The sequence below is a fragment of the Myxocyprinus asiaticus genome, chromosome 9 (genome assembly GCF_019703515.2).
Source record: "Myxocyprinus asiaticus isolate MX2 ecotype Aquarium Trade chromosome 9, UBuf_Myxa_2, whole genome shotgun sequence".
Classification (NCBI taxonomy): domain Eukaryota; kingdom Metazoa; phylum Chordata; class Actinopteri; order Cypriniformes; family Catostomidae; genus Myxocyprinus; species Myxocyprinus asiaticus.
In genome coordinates this window covers 8250789-8270110 of record NC_059352.1, presented here as the reverse complement: position 1 = coordinate 8270110, position 19322 = coordinate 8250789, and the positions used below count along the sequence as shown (strand labels likewise).

Here is a 19322-nt window from a genome sequence, read left to right as displayed (position 1 = left end):
CCGAATTGAACGATCAGCGAGGAAAGAAATAAGACAATGTCGGTCACGTGACGCGTCAGCCGGAGTTCAAGATGGCGATCAGCGAGCAGCTCATAACAAAACTAATCGATCGCTAATTTTGCGAAATCCCATTATTATAATAAAAGAAAACGCTCTACGCGTTATGTCGCCATTTATTACCAGCATCTGATCCTGTGTTCCATGTTAAGACAGTAAATATCCGACATTAGTTTGTGAATATCTATCTCATTTTTGTGGTGTTGTTATTTTCTGCTTACGTCAAATAGAAATAGTTGCTGATCTGCTTTATGAACTGTCTGGGATGTTCGGGGAGTTTTTAATAGCTTGGAGGTCAACATGTCTCTAAGAGAGTTGAAAGTGTGCCTTCTTGGGGTAAGATTACTATTCACTTTTTATGACTTGAAGTTTCCATGGTGGCTTGGATTTTTACTGCATATTTTAGGATCACTCAGTGTTGATGTCAGTTTGGACTCCGTGGTTTTACCTGTTGTGCAAGCTGTGATAATCTCTGAATCATGACAGCAATATTTGCTGACGTATTTATGCCACATTCAGAAGTGGATGTAAAATATCTAGAGATGTTGCCATCAAGAAACCTTTATTAATAGATTTCGGGAATACATTGGGTTTGACTGTACAGGACAAATCTAGTATAAAGATTTCACGTGACACAATTTGTCTACTAATACCTATGTTTACACAAAATTGGTGATAATTGTGTGTTTTTGTCTGTGCAATCTGTAAATGGTTAGTTGACAAGGCATTTCAAGCAATAGTGACATCTAAACCTATTTTAAACAACATTTTTCTTGTATAATTATTATGCATTCAGTTTTGTAACCTCAAATGAGGTTATTATCTGATTTATCACATCGCAGGACCATTTAAGTGAACTGCAAAAAATTCTGATAAGTAATTGTGAAAAATGTATACATATTCGTGATAGATTTAAAGTTCCACCTTAAACAGTTAACAGTTCATGTTCATGTTGTCAGCTACCCATTTACAAAAACCCATTGATTTACTGTAATGGCCATTTTAAGGGGTGTCTAATTAAATTACCTTGCATGTTGGCACAATTTTCTTATATTGCCTGTGTTTACCCATATATTGAGTTCAAATATGTACTTTTGCCTTTGCAGTCTGTCAATATTCATTGATTTGATTTAAGATGTCTGTGAGTGTTGCCTATTGATTTTCATCTTGTCTTCTAGGATACAGGAGTTGGAAAGTCAAGTATCGTGTGGAGGTTTGTGGAGGACAGTTTTGATCCCAATATTAATCCCACAATTGGGTAAGTCCATCGCAAAACGCTCACAGTGAGGTCAGGCTGACTGTGATGCAGTTACAAGCAGGTTTTTGGGTAAATTATGGTTGTCATTTTTCACACACACAAAAAAGCATATTTTGCATCAAGAAAACAAAGACTTTTTATACCATTAAAATATGTAATTTATTTGTACCATTTTATTCAATTTTTGCATTGTGACATTAAATGGTGATGTATTTAAACATCATGTGTGTATATGTTGTACTCTCATAAATTAAAAATGCTCAATTGTTTTGAATGTAATGTCTAAATGCCAACAATCTAAATGGTACAAAAATAGGTTTAATTTCTTCATGCATTCTTCAGGTCTTATTATTATTTTTATTTTTTATTTGGGGTGAAATATGACGCAGGCATGCTTTCATGAGATTCACCCTTTCATATTTTGAAGGTGTAAGTTTGGAGGATTGGCACACATAAGCCTTGGCATGTACTGAAATGGAAGCTGTTTCCAGCAAATAAAACTGATACACTCGAAATTGAATTTCCTCTTTGTGTTAAAGGAGTTTGTATCTGAAGGTTTTGTTGGAAAAAACAAAACAACCTGATGGATTATTTGTTTTAATAATGTAATACTAATTTCATTATGTATTTTTACAAAATGGCTGGTGTCATATATATGTCTTCAACTTTAAAGTTGTGTTTTCTTATTTCTTTTAGTACTTAATAAATGTTCCTATATTAACTACTTAATAAATTATTTATTAAGCATATTACTTAATTCATGTTCTTAAAGGGATAGTTCACCCAAATAACCATTTACTCACCCTCATGCCATTCCATATGTGTATGACTTTCTTCTGCTTAACACAAAAGAAGATTTTTGGAAGAATATCTCAGCTCTGTAGGTCCATACAATGCAAGTGAATGTTGGCCAGAACTTTGAAGTTCCAAAAATCACATAAAAGTAGCATAGAAGTAATCCATTTAACCCCAGAGGTTAAATCCATATCTTCAGAAGTGATATGATAGGTGTGGGTGAGAAAAAGTTCAATATTTAAGTCCTATTTTTAATGTAAATCTCCACTTTCACTTTCACATTCTTCTTTTGTTTTTGGTGATTCAAATTCTTTGTGCATATTGCCACCTGCTGGGAAGGGAGTAGAATTTATAGTAAAAAAAAGGTCTTCAAAATTGACCTGTTTCTCACCCATACCTATCATATTGCTTCTGAATATACACCGATCAGTCACACCACCCACCTAATATTGTGTAGGTGCCCCTTGTGCCGCCAAAACAGTGCCAACTCGCATCTCCGAATGCTATGTGGCACCAACAATCATGCCACGGTCCAAACTTTTTCCCCATTCTGATGGTTGATGTGAACATTAACTGAAGCTCCTGAACCATATCTGCAAGATTTGATGCACTGCACTGGTGCCACATGACTGGCTGATTAGATAATCGCATGGATGATTGTTGGTACCAGACGGGCTGGTTTGAGTATTTCTGTAACTGCTGATCTCCTGGGATTTTTACACACAACTCTAGAACTCTAGAATTTACTCCGAATGGTGCCAAAAACAAAAACAAAACATCCAGTGAGCATCAGTTCTGTGGCTGGAAATACCTTGTTGATGAGAGAGGTCTACAGAGAATGGCCAGACTGGTTCGAACTGACAAAGTCTACGGTAACTCAGATAACCCCTCTGTACAATTGTGGTGAGAAGAATAGCATCTCAGAATGCTATACTGAGATGCGGGTTGGCGCTGTTTTGGCGGCACAAGGGGGACCTACACATTATTAGGCAGGTGGTTTTAATTTTGTGGCTGATCGGTGTATGGATTTAACCACGGGAGTTGTATAGATTACCTTTATGCTGCATTTATGTCCTTTTTAGAGTTTCAAAGCTGTGGTCACCATTCACTTGCATTGTATGTAGATATTCTTCTGAAAATCTTTGTTTGTGTTCTGCCGAAGAAAGAAAGTCATACACATTAGGGATGGCATGAGGGTGATTAAATGATGAGAGAATGTACATTTTTGGGTGAACTTTTCCTTGAATAAATTAAGTATTAATCGTATTATTTAATACATGTTCTTAATAAAAGTTCCCAGCCATCCTTTTGAGAGCTGTCATTGGACCTCAACACTATACAAAACACTGATGAGATCTGTGCATCATGTCTCTATGGAAATAGTCTGCTTTTTGACAGCAATATTTAACCTTTGCAGATTATCTAACTCCATTTCAGGTTATTTTAGGAGCTGTTCTGTTTGTGCTGATTAGTTTGTATTAGATAACTGAGAGAGAACCAGTTAAGCTTTTAAGTAATTTAATATACAGTGTATAATACGTGTTCCACTTTAGTGTGTCACAAATTTTAAATTCAACTAACAGATATTCTTGGTTGAACCAACAGAACACATATTCTTTTATGTTTGTTTCATGTATACTTGTACCGTGCAAGACACTTTTAAACTTTTTAAAATGATCTATAAGTAGGCCCGCAAGGAATTTGCACTTATTTTATTTTTTTTGTTGTTGAACGAATAATGGGGGAAAATGTGTGGAATGGATTTAAATATTAAAAAATTCAGCTTTCTGAGAATTTTTTTTATTCCATTCAGGTCTACCTATTAGTAATGTTTGTGTTAATTATATTGATCTCTCATGTTGATTTTATTTTCAGAGCATCATTTATGACAAAGACAGTGCAGTACCAAAATGAGCTTCACAAATTTCTCATCTGGGACACAGCAGGACAAGAAAGGGTAAACACCGTAACAATCACTGCACAAACACAGAGTTGACACATGCACAAGCTGGCATTCATTAAATACTATGTTTACTCTGTTTCACTGTGTATTTTTGCAATGCCTTTTTAGTCCGACAGAGGGCAGTATCGCTTGCTCTTTTCTCACTTGTGAGTGAATGTGCAGTATGTGTATTTAGATGAACAAATTTAGTACGTGTTGTTAAAAGGTGATTGGTCCGTTTTAGTTGTGGCCATACTGACATTTTGTTAAAAAAAAGACTCAAAAGTTTGGACACACTCATTCATTTTTGACTGGTAGTCACTTTTTTCCCCTTATATGATCGTATGTAGGAGAGGTGGCTGACGTGTCTGAGGTATGTCCGTGCGAGATGATTATTGCCGGTTAGAATTTGACAGCAGTCTTGGGGCTGTTTGGAATATGATCTCCACTCATGTTTATCTGTGATGCTATTTGTAGAATGCCAAGCAGCCCACACAGGCCGCTAGAAAAAATAGTATCATACCAAGTGTTACGGAATTTCTTCTCGCTTATTTGTATTTATAGACAATACCAGTCAATAGTTTGGACACACTAGACTGAATTTATGTTTCTCATGATAGTGTAGGAAAATCAGCGAACAAGTGTCCAGGATACTATACATGGGAATAGGAGTTGGTTGAGAGAATACCCAGAGTGTGCAGAGCTGGAATCCAGACAAAGAGTGGCTACTTTAAAAAAGCTTAATATAAGATATTTTTTGTCTCTGTACAATTCTCATACTGCAATTTGCGTTATTTAATGGTTTTTATGAATTTACTTTGTTCTAAAAGGTGGAAAATAGGAAGAAAAAAAAGAGGTCTCGTCTTCTTTGCTTTGCTTTGCTTTGTGTATGCCCCAGAGCTCGATGGGATGAGAAGTTAGGCTTTGTCAGAGATAAGATTTGAGAAGAGCAGTTCAAGCCAGAATGTCTTTCTCCCTCCCTCTCAGTGTCTTTCTCTTTAACTCTTAAGTTCTCTTGTGAAGAGAAACAGTTCTGTCCACAGATTCTTATACCTGGCCAAAAGCTGTGAGCTGGCTTTTCAGTGGCTGTCAGGCTCCTGATTGAATAATTGTCCAACACATTGTTTTTTACAACAGCACTGTACGACTGTGTGCCATGTCATTTTTTAGTGGTTTTCTTCTATCTGTCTGTCTGTCGTTCTACCTAAATTGCCTGTCTGACTGTCTGTCTGTCTTTCAGTCAGTCTAATTTATCTATCTGTCTGTTTGCCTGTCTGTCGTTATATCTTATCTGTCTGTGTGTCTGTCTGTCGATCTATCAGATTTTTCTGTCTGTCTGTTGTTCAGTCTGTCTATTTGTCTGTCTATCTGTCTGCCTGTCATTCCATCTAATGTATCTATCTGTCTGTGTGACTGTCTGTCTATTTGTCTGTCTGCCTATGTCTATCTATCTATCTGTCTGTCGTTCTGTCTTATCTGTCTGTGTCTGTCTGTCGTTCTATCTAATTAATCTGTCTGTTCTATCTTATCTGTCTTATCTGTCTGTGTGTCTGTCTGTCATTCTATCTAATTTATCTGTCTGTCTGTGTGTGTGTCTGTCATTCTACCTAAACTATCTGTCTGTTTATTTGTCTATCTGTCTGTTCGTCTGTCTGTCGTTATATCTTATCTGTCTGTGTGTCTGTCTGTCGATCTATCAAATTTTTCTGTCTGTCTGTCTGTCTGTCATTCTATCTAATTTATTTGTCTGTCTGTGTGTCTGTCATTCTACCTAAACTATCTGTCTGTTTATTTGTCTGTCTATCTGTCTGTTTGTCTGTCTGTTTGTCTGTCTGTCGTTATATCTTGTCTGTGTGTCTGTCTTATCTGTCTGTGTGTCTGTCTGTCTATCTGTCTGTCATTCTATCTAATTAATCTGTCTGTTGTTCTATCTTATCTGTATGTGTGTCTGTCTTATCTGTCTGTGTGTCTGTCTGTCGATCTATCAAATTTTTCTGTCTGTCTGTTGTTCAGTCTGTCTATTTGTCTGTCTGTCTGTCTGCCTGTCATTCCATCTAATGTATCTAACTGTCTGTGTGACTGTCTGTCTATCTGTCTGTTTGTCTGTCTGTCGTTCTATCTAATGAATCTGTCTGTTGTTCTATCTTATCTGTATGTGTGTCTGTCTTATCTGTCTGTGTGTCTATCTGTCATTCTATTTAATTTATCTGTCTGTCTGTGTGTCTGTCATTCTACCTAAACTATCTGTCTGTTTATTTGTCTGTCTGTCTGTCTGTTTGCCTATCTGTCTGTTTGTCTGTCTGTCGTTATATCTTATCTGTCTGTGTGTCTATCTGTCGTTCTATCTAATTTATCTGTCTGTTGTTCTATCTTATCTGTATGTGTGTCTGTCTTATCTGTCTGTGTGTCTATCTGTCATTCTATTTAATTTATCTGTCTGTCTGTGTGTCTGTCATTCTACCTAAACTATCTGTCTGTTTATTTGTCTGTCTGTCTGTCTGTTTGTCTATCTGTCTGTTTGTCTGTCTGTCGTTATATCTTATATGTCTGTGTGTCTGTCTTATCTGTCTGTGTGTCTATCTGTCGTTCTATCTAATTTATCTGTCTGTCTATGTCTGTCATTGTACCTAAACTATCTGTCTGTTTATTTGTCTGTCTGTTTATGTCTGTCTATCTGTCTGTTTGTCATTATATCTTATCTGTCTGTGTGTCTGTCTGTTGATCTATCAGATTTTTCTGTCTGTCTGTTGTTCAGTCTGTCTATTTGTCTGTCTATCTGTCTGCCTGTCATTCCATCTAATGTATCTATCTGTCTGTGTGACTTTCTGTCTATTTGTCTGTCTGCCTATGTCTATCTATCTGTCTGTCTGTCGTTCTCTTATCTGTATGTGTGTCTGTCTTATCTGTCTTTGTGTCTATCTGTCATTCTACCTAAACTATCTGTCTGTTTATTTGTCTTTCTGTCTATGTCTGTCTATCTGTCTGTGTGTCTGTCTGTCTGTCATTCCATCTAATGTATCTGTCTGTCTGTGTGATTTCTGTCTATTTGTCTGTCTGTCTATGACTATCTATCTGTCTGTTTGTCTGTCTGTCATTATATCTTATGTCTGTGTGTCTGTCCATCTATCTAATTTTTCTGTCTGTCTGTTGTTTGGTCTGTCTGTCTGTCATTCTATCTAATGTATCTGTCTGTCTGTGTGACTGTTTGTTTATTTGTCTGTCTGTCTGTGTCTGTCTATCTGTCTGTTTGTCTGTCTGTCTGTGTGTCTGTCGGTCGTTCTATCAAATTAATCTGTCTGTGTTTCTTTCATTCTGTCTAAACTAATCTGTCTGTGTATTTGTCTGTCTGTATCTATATGACTATCTGTCTATCTGTCGTTCTAATTTATCTGTCTGTCTGTCTATCTTTCAATCTTATTGATATTTTTCTTGCTATAGAAAAAGCTAAAATTTACAGTGAGGTCCAAAAAGTTTGAGATGTGATGTTATGTCGCAGAATGAAAAAGAAATCTTGAGATTATTTACTATATGTTGCTCATCGATCATATGTAAGCAAATTTGTGAAATGTACCATGTTAACTCCCATGTTAGCACAACAATTGTTTTAAATAATACAATTTGTAATAAAAAAAAAGTATGAAATCAGAAAAAATGCTAAAACAAAACAAAAAAAGCATTTTCACTAGAACTCTCTTTCAATTTAAAATTCTACTGTAAGAATAAGAGAGAAAAAGGTGGAGGAGAGAGCTCCGGAGACAGCAAAAGAAATTTGAAGAGGTAGTGAAGGACTGAAAGAAGCGGTGAGAAAATATCTCCAATGAGAATTGGAGAGAGAAAGAGAGACCACACTGTTTGGAATGCTGGGACGTGTGTGTGTGAAGACATCTTGCAACTTTAGTCAAAAGACAGCTAAACTGAAACATTTCCTCTTGCTTATGCAGGAAGCTTTTGGGCCAAAAACAGCTATAAATGTCAGAGACTTTGTCCGTCAAGCTACGGATATAATTTGTCTAATACACTTGTATGGTTGTCGAATGAATTGGTAGAGATTAACTGTTATTTCTAGATGCTGTTCTAAGCATTCCTCTTATAACTGGTGCATTAATTAGTGCATTGTTTCTTCTTATTTCATTTCAAATGAGTTTACATCATTGTCACAAAATCCAAATAGTCCACAATTTATTTGGATACTTAAAAATTCATGGATTTATTTATTTATTTATGCATTAGATAACAAAATATCAAACCAAGTTGCATCTGCAAACAAATGATACTAGACCTTTTCTCAAAACTAACTTCACTTTTATGAGCCACTTTCTGTGAATAAATTTAACCAACTGATGTCAAGGTGAATTTTAGTGAATTTGCATGCATGCGAAAGATGCATGGGTTTTCTCACTTGGCTCACTTTTATTGATAAAAATAGTCACGAAATTTTTTTTTAAAACTACAGAAAACTTTTAAACAGTAGTCTGAAGTGTGCACAAATTTGTAGTGTGCAGCTGTTAACCTTTAAGGCACTTTAAGGTCCCAATAATTTGCCAGAACCGTAAATTTGGCAAAAAAAAAAAAAAAAAACTTTTTTTCAAACAATGTGCATTATATTTTAAGATTCAAAATAACACACATTAGCTAACTGCACTTATTATTTCTTATTATTACATTATTTCTCAGGCCAGCACACGCTTGTAGTTAAGAAAGGATCTGCCAGGGTTTCTACTCTAGTGACTTCTTTCTTGTTCTCTTTTCCTCTCTCTCTCTCTCTCTCTATCACTCTTTACTGCAATTTTCCTCTCTTTTTGGTCTATTTTCAGTGGAATGGCATACTAGATCCAGCTTGTTTTTATTAATCTCTTTTTTTTTCTATTTTTGATGACTGGGGTCGTTCAACCCAAATATGCTGTTTCATAATGATTAAAACACTAACTGCGTCTGACACATCGCGCTCATCTTTCCCCGAATGGCTCCCACATGTGTTGATATGCTTTCCCCCCCAGTTCCTGACTCAAGCCCTCTTGGCATGACCGCTTGAAACTAAAATCTCCTTCAGGGTTTAACGGTGGCCCACATCTAGGGGTTTTTCAACGTTCTTTTCCTGATCGGCTGCATGGAGTTCTGTTTGAAATTTAAAAAGGAACGTGTTGAAATAACATGCGTTTATTTGTGTTTGAGTTGTCCGTGTAATTTGGAGTGAAAATCCAAGGAGATCTCAGCCAAAATGTACAAATTCTCTCAAAGTTCTGATAATAAGCATGTGCAGGTTGGGATAAGAAGGGATGTTGGGATGTTATCAGTGAGCGCTTTTATATGCACTTTCTTAATAGACGACGACATGTGGTCATGCAAACGGCTTAAACGGTTTTCCTTTATCATGGTAATGTCGTAAACTGTTTAAGCATAAACCGATCAGCTTGCCTAGATTTTTGCCCATTTCCCCAAATGTTGTATTGCGTGTAAACACCTTTACCGGCGTTCTTATTCAAAGTGTTGTGTGCATGCCTGGTTACATTTTGACGTCAAAAGCAGATAATAACCTGATGATATAAATACATTTTTAGCTATGATTGGTATTCTGATAAAGGTGTTTACATGATCAAAAATGTAAATTTAATACATTCTCATTAATGTCAGAATATTCTTGTGCATGTAAACACAGTTACAGACTGTGGCCAGGTCCATACTAATACATTTTCATTTGAAAACACATTGATTTCGCTATGCCTCTCATTCACACTTGAACAGCATTTTCCTCCACCGAAAATGGAATGTTTCTAAAATGTTCTACATTACTGCATACTTTTGAAAACGATAATGTTACGAAACTGAAAACGAAGTTTTCAAACAACGGATTGTGTGGATGTGGACTGTGTGTACATGCACAAGAATATTCTAATATAAATCAGAATTTGGTGATATTCTGTTTATGTTAGTGTAAACTGTTATTTTATCAATGAATGGAAAACTGTTTAAGCAAATTTAAATAAATCTGGCACTCATAGATTTTGCTTAGCATGTACACCTTTATCCATTCTGGCGGCTTATCCAATGAGTTTATGTATTGTGTGCATGTCTGTTTACACTTTGACATAAAAAAAATAAAAGAAACCTGAGAATTTTTTATTATTTAAAGTCCCATGGGTAAAACTTTAAAATAAGGTTTCATTCGTTAACATTAGTTAATGCATTAGATATTATGAATTTGAACTAACAATGAACGATATATTTTTTACAGCATTTATTAATCTTTTTTAATGTTAGTTAATAAAAACACAATTGTTCATTGTTAGTTCATGTTAGTTCATAGTGCATTAACTTATGTTAACATATACAACTTTTGATTTAAAAAATGTATTACTATGTTGAAATTAACATTAACCAAGATTAATAAATGCTGTAAAAGTATTGTTCATTGATAGTTCATGTTAACTAATGTTGTTAACTAATGTTAACAAATGGAACCTTATTGTAAAGTGGTGCCTTGTATATTGTTGTAGATATAAACACACTCCATAATAAAGTCTTGAAAACACAGACTGTTCTTCTCTCACTCTGTGTTTTGCCCTTAGTTTCGTGCCCTGGCTCCCATGTACTACAGGGGCTCTGCTGCAGCCATCATCGTGTATGACATCACTAAAGAGGTACTGAAACATTTATTCATTTTTACCTCACAAATCTTGCTGCTGGTAAAGCTATTAAAGGGATAGTTCACCCCAAAATAATACAAAATCTGTCATCATCTACTTACCCTCATGCCATTTGAAACATGTATATCTCTCTGATTTCCATGGAACACAAAAGGAGTTATGGGCTGAAGGCAAGATGTTCAGTTAATAATGACTTACATTTCAGTTTTACACAAAGTATGGCTTCAAAAGACTTGGAATATAGCCCACAAGTCATATAGATTACTTTTGTGCTTTAAAAAAAAAAAAAAAAAGTTTTTTTATCTTCTCCCCTATTTGGAATGCCCAATTCCCAATGCACTCTAAGTCCTCGTGGTGGCATAGTGACTCGCCTCAATCCGAGTGGCGGAGGACGAATCTCAGTTGTCTACGTGTCTGAGACCGCCAACCCACGCATCTTATCACGTGGCTTGTTGAGCGCGTTACCGCGGAGACACAGTGCGTGTGGAGGCTTCACGCCATCCACCACGGCATCCACGCACAACTCCCCACGCGCCCCACCAAGAGCGAACCACTTTATAGCGACCACGAGGAGGTTACCCCATGTGACTCTACCCTCCCTAGCAACCAGGCCAATTTGGTTGCTTAGGAGACCTGGCTGGAGTCACTCAGCATGCCCTGGGATTCGAACTCGCAAACTCCAGGGGAGGTAGTCAGCGTCTTTACTCACTGAGCTACCCAGGCCCCCGCTTTTGTACTTTTTTGATCCTTTTTAGAACATTGGCATTTCCAAACACAATGAGTAGTTGTATGAAAAAAGTAGCCTTGACATTCTGCTAAAAATCTTATTTTGTGATCAGTAGAACAAAACAAAAAAAATAATCATTGTATTTTAGGCCTTCTAAGATCTATCGTATTTTATAGCAGGTGATGTATGAGCATTGCTGTGTATGTCAATGTTTAAAACCTTTGACCTTTCAGCAGCAGGATGCAGTCTTGAAAAACTCCTCTTCTTTCTCACTCAGGAATCATTCCAAACTTTGAAGAACTGGGTGAAAGAACTTCGCCAGCACGGGCCACCCAATATAGTGGTGGCTATCGCTGGCAACAAATGCGATCTCTTGGATGCCAGGTGAATTCCACCATCCTTGCCACAAAAGACTCCACATCCTATCATCTCTATTCAACTTGAAGGGATGCACCCGCAGTGGCCATCAACTCAATTTGACATTGGGAAAAGACCTGCATATTTGCTGTCAGCTTGTCTTGACTCATTGAAAACAAGGTCGCACACGTGCAGTTACCATACGCGCAACACACTGTAATTTATCTTTCCAGTTTAAATTGCTTCACTCATCCCACAGGTCCAATGATATGTCTTGGTTCACCATTGCTTTCTTTGGCAGTGCAGGTCAGCTGTCAGTGCGGTTGCATTTTACTTCTCAAAACCATAAAGACCAAGACGTCATAGCTGAGGAGTAGCGATTGCACCGCAAGCATTCGGGCAATAAATGTCAGGGAAAATTCTTGCGATTGTTCAGTCTGGCACATTAAACTTAGATGCTGCATTTTCTGGCAGATCCAGTGCTGTTTTCAGTGATCCACAGCCACAGTTTATTACACTTTTTTTTTTTAGATGTTTTAGATGTTGTTTTTTCCCCAAAGCATAATAAGGGTTTTACAACCAACTACATTTACAAGCTTGTTTGAACATGATCAAATTGCATGGTAGCTTAACTGATAAAGCATTGCATTTGCAATGCAAAGCGCCGCAGTACAAGCCCGGAAGAGCACGAGGCGACATGTGAGCTGAAAGTGTCATAGAAGCAATGATGTGGTTGCTTCAGCAACTGTGTTTTTCTTCTCACATTTGCGTTTATGACACTATCAGGTTTAGGTTTAAGGTATAGGGTAGGACGTTTGGATTTGTGGATTTAAAACTCAATGGAGCATTAACCTAAAAAACCTCATCTGTTTGGGAGAACATTTAAATGGCTTTTAGTGCCACACAGTGGACATTTTACCTCAGAACTGCTGCGATATGTGTAATAAACCATGTAATATCATTTTGCAAAAATGTTGTTGCAGTCATGAAATCAGATTAGACTTTTGGTGTGGGCTCTTGAGTTTTGCCTGCGAAGTGCAAACAACAACCTAGCAATGTCCTAGCAACTACCCTAGCATTGTGGCGGCAATCTTTGAACAGGAAAGCACCAATAATAATTTCCTCAGAAGATCTAGTTTTAGTGCATGGGCGGATAATCTAAGATAGTAAAGCATCAATGGAAATGTTATCTGTTGTGTGTGTGTCCGACCTGATACATGTAGCAAAGGTGCAATCTGATCAGCACCTGTGATCAGGTGACAGGTGCACGGAGAGCAGCCTGCACACGATAGCTGTACTTGAACATCCTGCCATATGCTAACTATCCACCGCCACCACAGAAAAATACATGTTTAAATATGTTTCAACCCACTCATATATTCTCCCACACTCCCATGGTATCAATAATAAAAATTCTAGTGATAAAATATTCAGAATAATGCAAACATGCCAAAGTTTTCTTTTAATTTTTATAACTATAGTTACTCTTTGAGGTTTTGAGAGTGTCTCAAAATTGTTTCTGTAGTATTGTGAGCTACTACTACTACTCTTTTACTCATTCTTTTTTTAACACCTTTCCTTTTCTGCTGTTTTGTTCCTGTCTTTTTGTTTTCCAGGGAGGTGTCAGAGAAGGATGCCAAGGACTATGCTGATTCCATTCACGCCATATTTGTTGAAACCAGTGCCAAAAATGCCATTAACATCAATGAGGTCTTCATTCAGATCAGTGAGTTAATCCCTAACTTGTCGTCATTGTTTTATGTCCATATCAAGATCCTCTTGACTGAGCTTTTGAATCAACTAGAGTCAAGTTTTAATAAATGCTGTTTATTGCAACACAGATCTATTATTTCATTTATAATGGATTGCATGATGTATAATTAATTTTGATGGTGGTGAGAATAGCGCTCAGGTGGATACTTGTTCTCAGCACTTGGACCCAGGGCAGTGGATGAGTTACAGGATGTGGATATTTTACCACAGAGTTTGGCACTTGCCCCATCAAGAAACAGCCATACAGCTAGCCACTTTTGTACCAGTAGTTTAAAGGAACAGTTCACACAAAAATGAAAATTCTCTCATGATTTACTCACCCTCATGCCATCCCAGATGTGTACTGTCTCCGCTCCGTATGCCCATAAAAAACAAGTCAATGGGGTCCAAAACTTTGAAGCTCAAAAAAGCACTTAAAGGCAGCATAAAAGTAACCCACAAGACTCCAGTGTTTGAATCCATGTCTTCTGAAGAGATCGAATATTTTTTGGGGGTGAGAACAGACCAAAATTTAACTCCTTTTTCACTATAAATCTTGACATCTGCAGTCTCTTTGGCGATCAGGATTTCAAGCTCGATTACACTTTCTAGTACTATCTAGTGCTCTGTGCATGCGTCAAGCGCTAGGAAGTGTAATCGAGCTTGAAATCATGATCACGCCTAGAGACTGCAATGGCAAGATGTACAGTGAAAATGGAGTTACACTTTTGTCTGTTCTCACCCAAAATCAAATAGATTGCTTCAGTAGACAACGATTAAACCACTGGAGTCTTATGGATTACTTTTGTTGCTGCCTTTATGTGCTTTTTGGAGCTACAAAATTTTGGTCACCATTCACTTGCATTGTATGGACCTACAGTGTTGAGATATTTTTCTAAAACTCTTCGTTAGTGTTGAGCAGAAAAAAGAAAGTCATACACATCTGGGATGGCATGAGGGTGAGTAAATGATAAGAGAATTTTAATTTTTGGGGGAACAATGCCTTTAAAGTGTGTCATTTCTATGCCTCTAGTGGTACCAAATGGAACTGCAGAAATGATGATCAAACCTTTCAAAAGGTTTCCCGAACATGCCCCGTCTTCCATTTGTTGGAAAAACGGATAGCCCCGCCCTAAAAACATGCCATTGGTTAAGTCATTGTTTCTTTGTACTGGGCTAGTCAGGATCCTCAAACAAACAGAGCAATGTTTTGATAAGGACACAGAACTACAGTGTTTACTCTTTTGGTGAAATCAGCCTACGAATGGCTTACTTATATGCAAATTATTATTACGCAGGGATAGGATCAAGTATTTTTACATTAAAAAAAATGCCACATCTTAATTTCTTATCTTAATTTTATGTTTTTCTTTTCTTTTTTTCTTTTTTTTTCCAGGTCAAAGGATCCCAGTTTTACACACAGATGGCGGGTCTGCGGTCAAGGGCTTCAAAATACGTCGCCAACCATCAGAGTCGACCCGAGAACGTACTTGCTGCTGACGCAGTTGTAAACAATCCGGCCAAACCCTCGTTGACCTCTCACTCTCTTTCCATTAGTAACCAAGGAGAATAGCAAATGAAGAATGTGATGTCATAGAGGAAGCTACGTAACTTCCCTATGGAGCCAAAAAAGAAATTCAGTTAATGTTGTACCTCAACTTGCCTGCTCTTTGGCACTACACAGTCATCCTTAGAAATCAATTTCTAGGGTCTAGATCACTACCCAGAATCAGACAGCAACAAAAACACCTGCTTAACAGATCAGATACTGTGATGTGCTTTCTCTCTCTCTCTCTCTCTCTCTCTCTCTCTCTTTCTCTCATTCCTCTGCAAAACTCTATAAAAGGTTTCCTTCAAAGCCACTGTCTGTCAGCTTGTGCATATTAACAGTTCCAGCAGTCTGTCCAAATGTAAGCAACATAGCTTTCTTGTCTCTCTTATTTTTGCAAATTTTTGGTATGTATAATATAAAAAATAAAAACACCTAGAAAATGTTTGGGTCATAATTCACCCCAAAATCAAAAGTAAGATAAATAATATAATATTTTGCTTAAAGAAAATAAAGCCTATTTTTAGAAACATTAAAATTTTGCATTGTGACATTAAGCGTTCTCTTTACTGCAATGCAAAGAAATCTTATTTTAATTCTCTAATTCTAATTTCCATTGCTTTACTGCAAAAACGTATAAAGTTTTTATACATTATGATAGTATTTTTTAATGTAGTACAGATTTGTACTGAAATATGCTATAAAAAATAATGTATTACAGTAATAAGAACCTAATCTAATAAGTGTCACCACTAAGAATAAATGGAATTTAATAAAACTCAAACGTAAAATGACTGGATGCATTACAGTTATGAGATATTTGTACCATTAAGATTTTTTTGAATAATATCACAATTAAAAAATTCTTAAAGGGATAGTTCACCCAAAAATTAAAATTCTCTCATCATTTACTCACCCTCATGCCATCCCAGATGTGTATGACTTTCTTTCTTCTGCAGAACACAAACAAAGATTTTTAGGAAAACATCTCCGCTCTGTAGGTCCATACAATGCAAGTGAATGTTGGCCAGAACTTTGAAGTTCCAAAAATCACATAAAAGTAGAATAGAAGTAATCCATTTAACTCCAGAGGTTAAATCCATATCTTCAGAAGTGATATGATAGGTGTGGGTGAGAAACAGATCAATATTTTAGTCCTTTTTACTATTTATCTCTACTTTCACTTTCACATTCTTCTTTTGTCTTTGGTGATTCACATTCTTTGTGCATATCGCCACCTACTGGGCAGGGAGGAGACCTTGTAGTAAAAAAGCACTTAAATATTGATCTGCTTTTGATAAAGTTGGCCAGCCTTCTAAAATCCTGATAAGAATAGCAGTTTTTAAGTGTTAGATATGATAAATTTCCAACCATTTAAATGTTTTCCAGATCTCAGATATCAGATCTTTTATGGTAGTGGGAAGGAGCCAGATTCCAAAATTCTGTAAACAAATTCTGCCAGACTAGCATGTTTTAGGGGTTTGTCCAAGACTTTCTACAATGTTGTATTATATCTAAATGTTTCTGAGATTGCATTTTAACCATTTGTGTTAGTTGGCAGTAGGTCTAGTCAGATCCCTTGCTGTTTTTATATTACTTTTTTACTGGCTCAACTTATTCTGTGAGGTCTTGCCAAATGCTGTAATTGTCTCATAAACATTTTTCATCTTTCTTATTCTTTTGCAGAATACATTTTGGCCTGCACATCCAACATGCTTTTACTATCTGGACAGGGATAAAAAAGGAGTGTATCTGGAAACTAGAAACAAGACTTCTTAACCCTAAATCCTGCCTTTAAAAACAATTTGGCTTTCTACTGACCCCGAAGCTTTATAGTTTTTTAACCTAAATGTTTCCTTAAAGGGATAGTTCACCTAAAAATGAAAATTCTGTCTTCATTTGCTTACCCTGATGTCATTCCAAACCCGTATGAATTTCTTCTGTGGAACATCAAAAGAGATGTTCCATAAAATGTTAGTCAGAAGTCAGACGGGTTTGCAACAACACAAGGGTGAGTATTTTCACTTTGGGTGAATTATCCCTTTAAGAACCAGGACATTTTAATAATAGACTTTAATTTAAATGGAAAAAGGTCATAAAAGGCAGAACTTCTAAAAGATATGCCCATGCAATGTCAAACAATTTCTAATTGACAGTCTCAAACATTAATTTAAGAGTCTACAAAGCATATAATGTTAGTTACCATATAATAGTTATAAAAGAACTTTTTTCTACATACAATATAGAAAACATTTACTGAAGGTTTGTTCAGCCAAAATTAATAATTGTTACAACTTGTCATATAGGTGACCTTTAGTGGTGCAGAAATGACACGCTTCACCTTGTTTTTCGTTTTCTGTCCTTTAAACTATGTTAAGACACTATATGCAGTCCTGCCAATGCACCATGATGTTGTTCAGGAATTCAGAAGTGCAATAATAATAGTTTTTTTTCCAAAATTGTGTGCCATCAGTAATCATAGCATGAGTTTACTTGCTCAAGAAAAATGTAAAGGTTTACTGCAGTAGTTATTTCATGAATTTCATATTTTCCTTTAGAAGACTTGTTGAATGAAAGAAGGGAACTGGTGGTAAAAAACAATTGCACTTTTGAAGATTGCGTGTCAGTTTGCATGTTCCAGTCGACATAACTTGAAATGTATCACAAAAGTATAGTCTTAAGCAGTCTCTGTTGATGTTTATACAGAAAACAAATTGAATTACCATGCAGATTGATTTTTGTTCACTTACTGGAATATATCACCTGTTAAGTAAATGCTTTCAATCAAACCAGAACCTAAACTTCACCTTTTTTATTTTCTGTGTCATGTAAAACCTTTTGGAAAAGTAAACTTAATTTCATTTTTGATTATACTTATTGAAGGCCCTTTACATGTATAAAACCTGTGATACACAGTAACTCTAAATGTGTCATTTAGTCCAATTAAAGGTATTGCTTGGGACACAGGCTTTGCTTTAATACCTTTGAATGGAACTACATGCTACACTTGTGTAAGACAGTTTAATACGCTGCACTCAAAGGAATAATTTTAAGATTTACGAATTTCAATTTCATAACAAAATTCCATCAATAAAATAAAATAAAACAAAACAAAAATGTCATGAAGTTTTATTAATTCTATTTTGTTAATCATTATACAATTCAATGCAATGAAATTTTGTTATGAACTTGAAATGTGTAAATTTTAAAAATGGGCTGAAATATTTTTTTCAGTGTGTCTGGTCACTAGTAGTCTGGTTTGGAATGGTGTTTAGGTCAGAGAACAATGTCAACAGTCTTGGGCTGGCCCTAAGAAAGTTGTGAAATTCTCACTATGCACTTTTCCTTGTAGATACCACATAATAGAATGTGTAAGTTAAATTATATGTTGTCTTTCAGGCATTATTATATTTAACCGCTTACCATTGTATTTCAGTATATACAAAACAGTAATTTAACCTAATCAAATAAGTGTTTGTTTTTTTGTTATTGAGCTTAACTCTTGTATTTTTTTGTCATGCAAAAAGGCTTGAAAATAACCTTTTATTTGTTCATTTGTGAATGTGCAAAGGGAAATGTTGTGCTCTTTATTAGTAATAAAATGATACAAAATCCAATTTTATTATTATTATGAAAAATTTTATTGATTCCAAATAACATATAAAAAATTAACAAAAAATAACAGAATATTATTTACAACCCTTCCTCCTGAATATTAACCCCCCCCCCCCCCCCCCATCCAACACAAACAGATACCCCAATGGTGAAATGCCAATTGACAACCACACACAAACAGACAATAAAAGAGTAGAAAATATTTAGAAATATATATGTTCAAAGACAAAAAGGCTACAACACACACATTTAAAACAACACGTCTCCCTCCACTGCCCCTCCCCGAGAGCCCTCTATAAAGGCCAAATAGTAGCCCCACCTCCTGATGAACAAATCCATGTTGCCTAGCCTTCTATGTGACAACTCTTCCAATGCTGCTACCCTGCCCATCTCCTCGTACCACTCACGAAACGAGGATGTGCCAGCCGACTTCCATCCTCTAAGGATAACCTGTCTGCCTATCATAACACCAGCAAAATTAGATTGGAGTACCTAATACATCACCCATAAAACTCTGAACCCTCAACCAGAATTCTTGTATCTTAACACACCACCAAAAAACATGAGCTGTGTCCCCATCTTCTGATTGGCAACACCAGCAGGTGGGTGTGTCTTTAAGACCCAGC

General features: G+C 36.3%; 1 protein-coding gene across 1 annotated transcript; it reads left to right on the top strand.

Annotated features, from left to right (window-relative positions):
- The first annotated feature begins 59 nt into the window (after positions 1 to 59).
- On the top strand, positions 60 to 18698 carry LOC127445969 (ras-related protein Rab-22A). The gene is made up of 7 exons (XM_051706512.1): positions 60 to 393; positions 1236 to 1315; positions 3986 to 4067; positions 10619 to 10690; positions 11701 to 11807; positions 13397 to 13506; positions 14929 to 18698. Exons 1-7 carry the CDS (start codon positions 358 to 360, stop codon positions 15030 to 15032), a joined length of 591 nt encoding a protein of 196 aa, XP_051562472.1. The 5' UTR covers positions 60 to 357; the 3' UTR covers positions 15033 to 18698.
- The last annotated feature ends 624 nt before the right edge of the window (positions 18699 to 19322 follow it).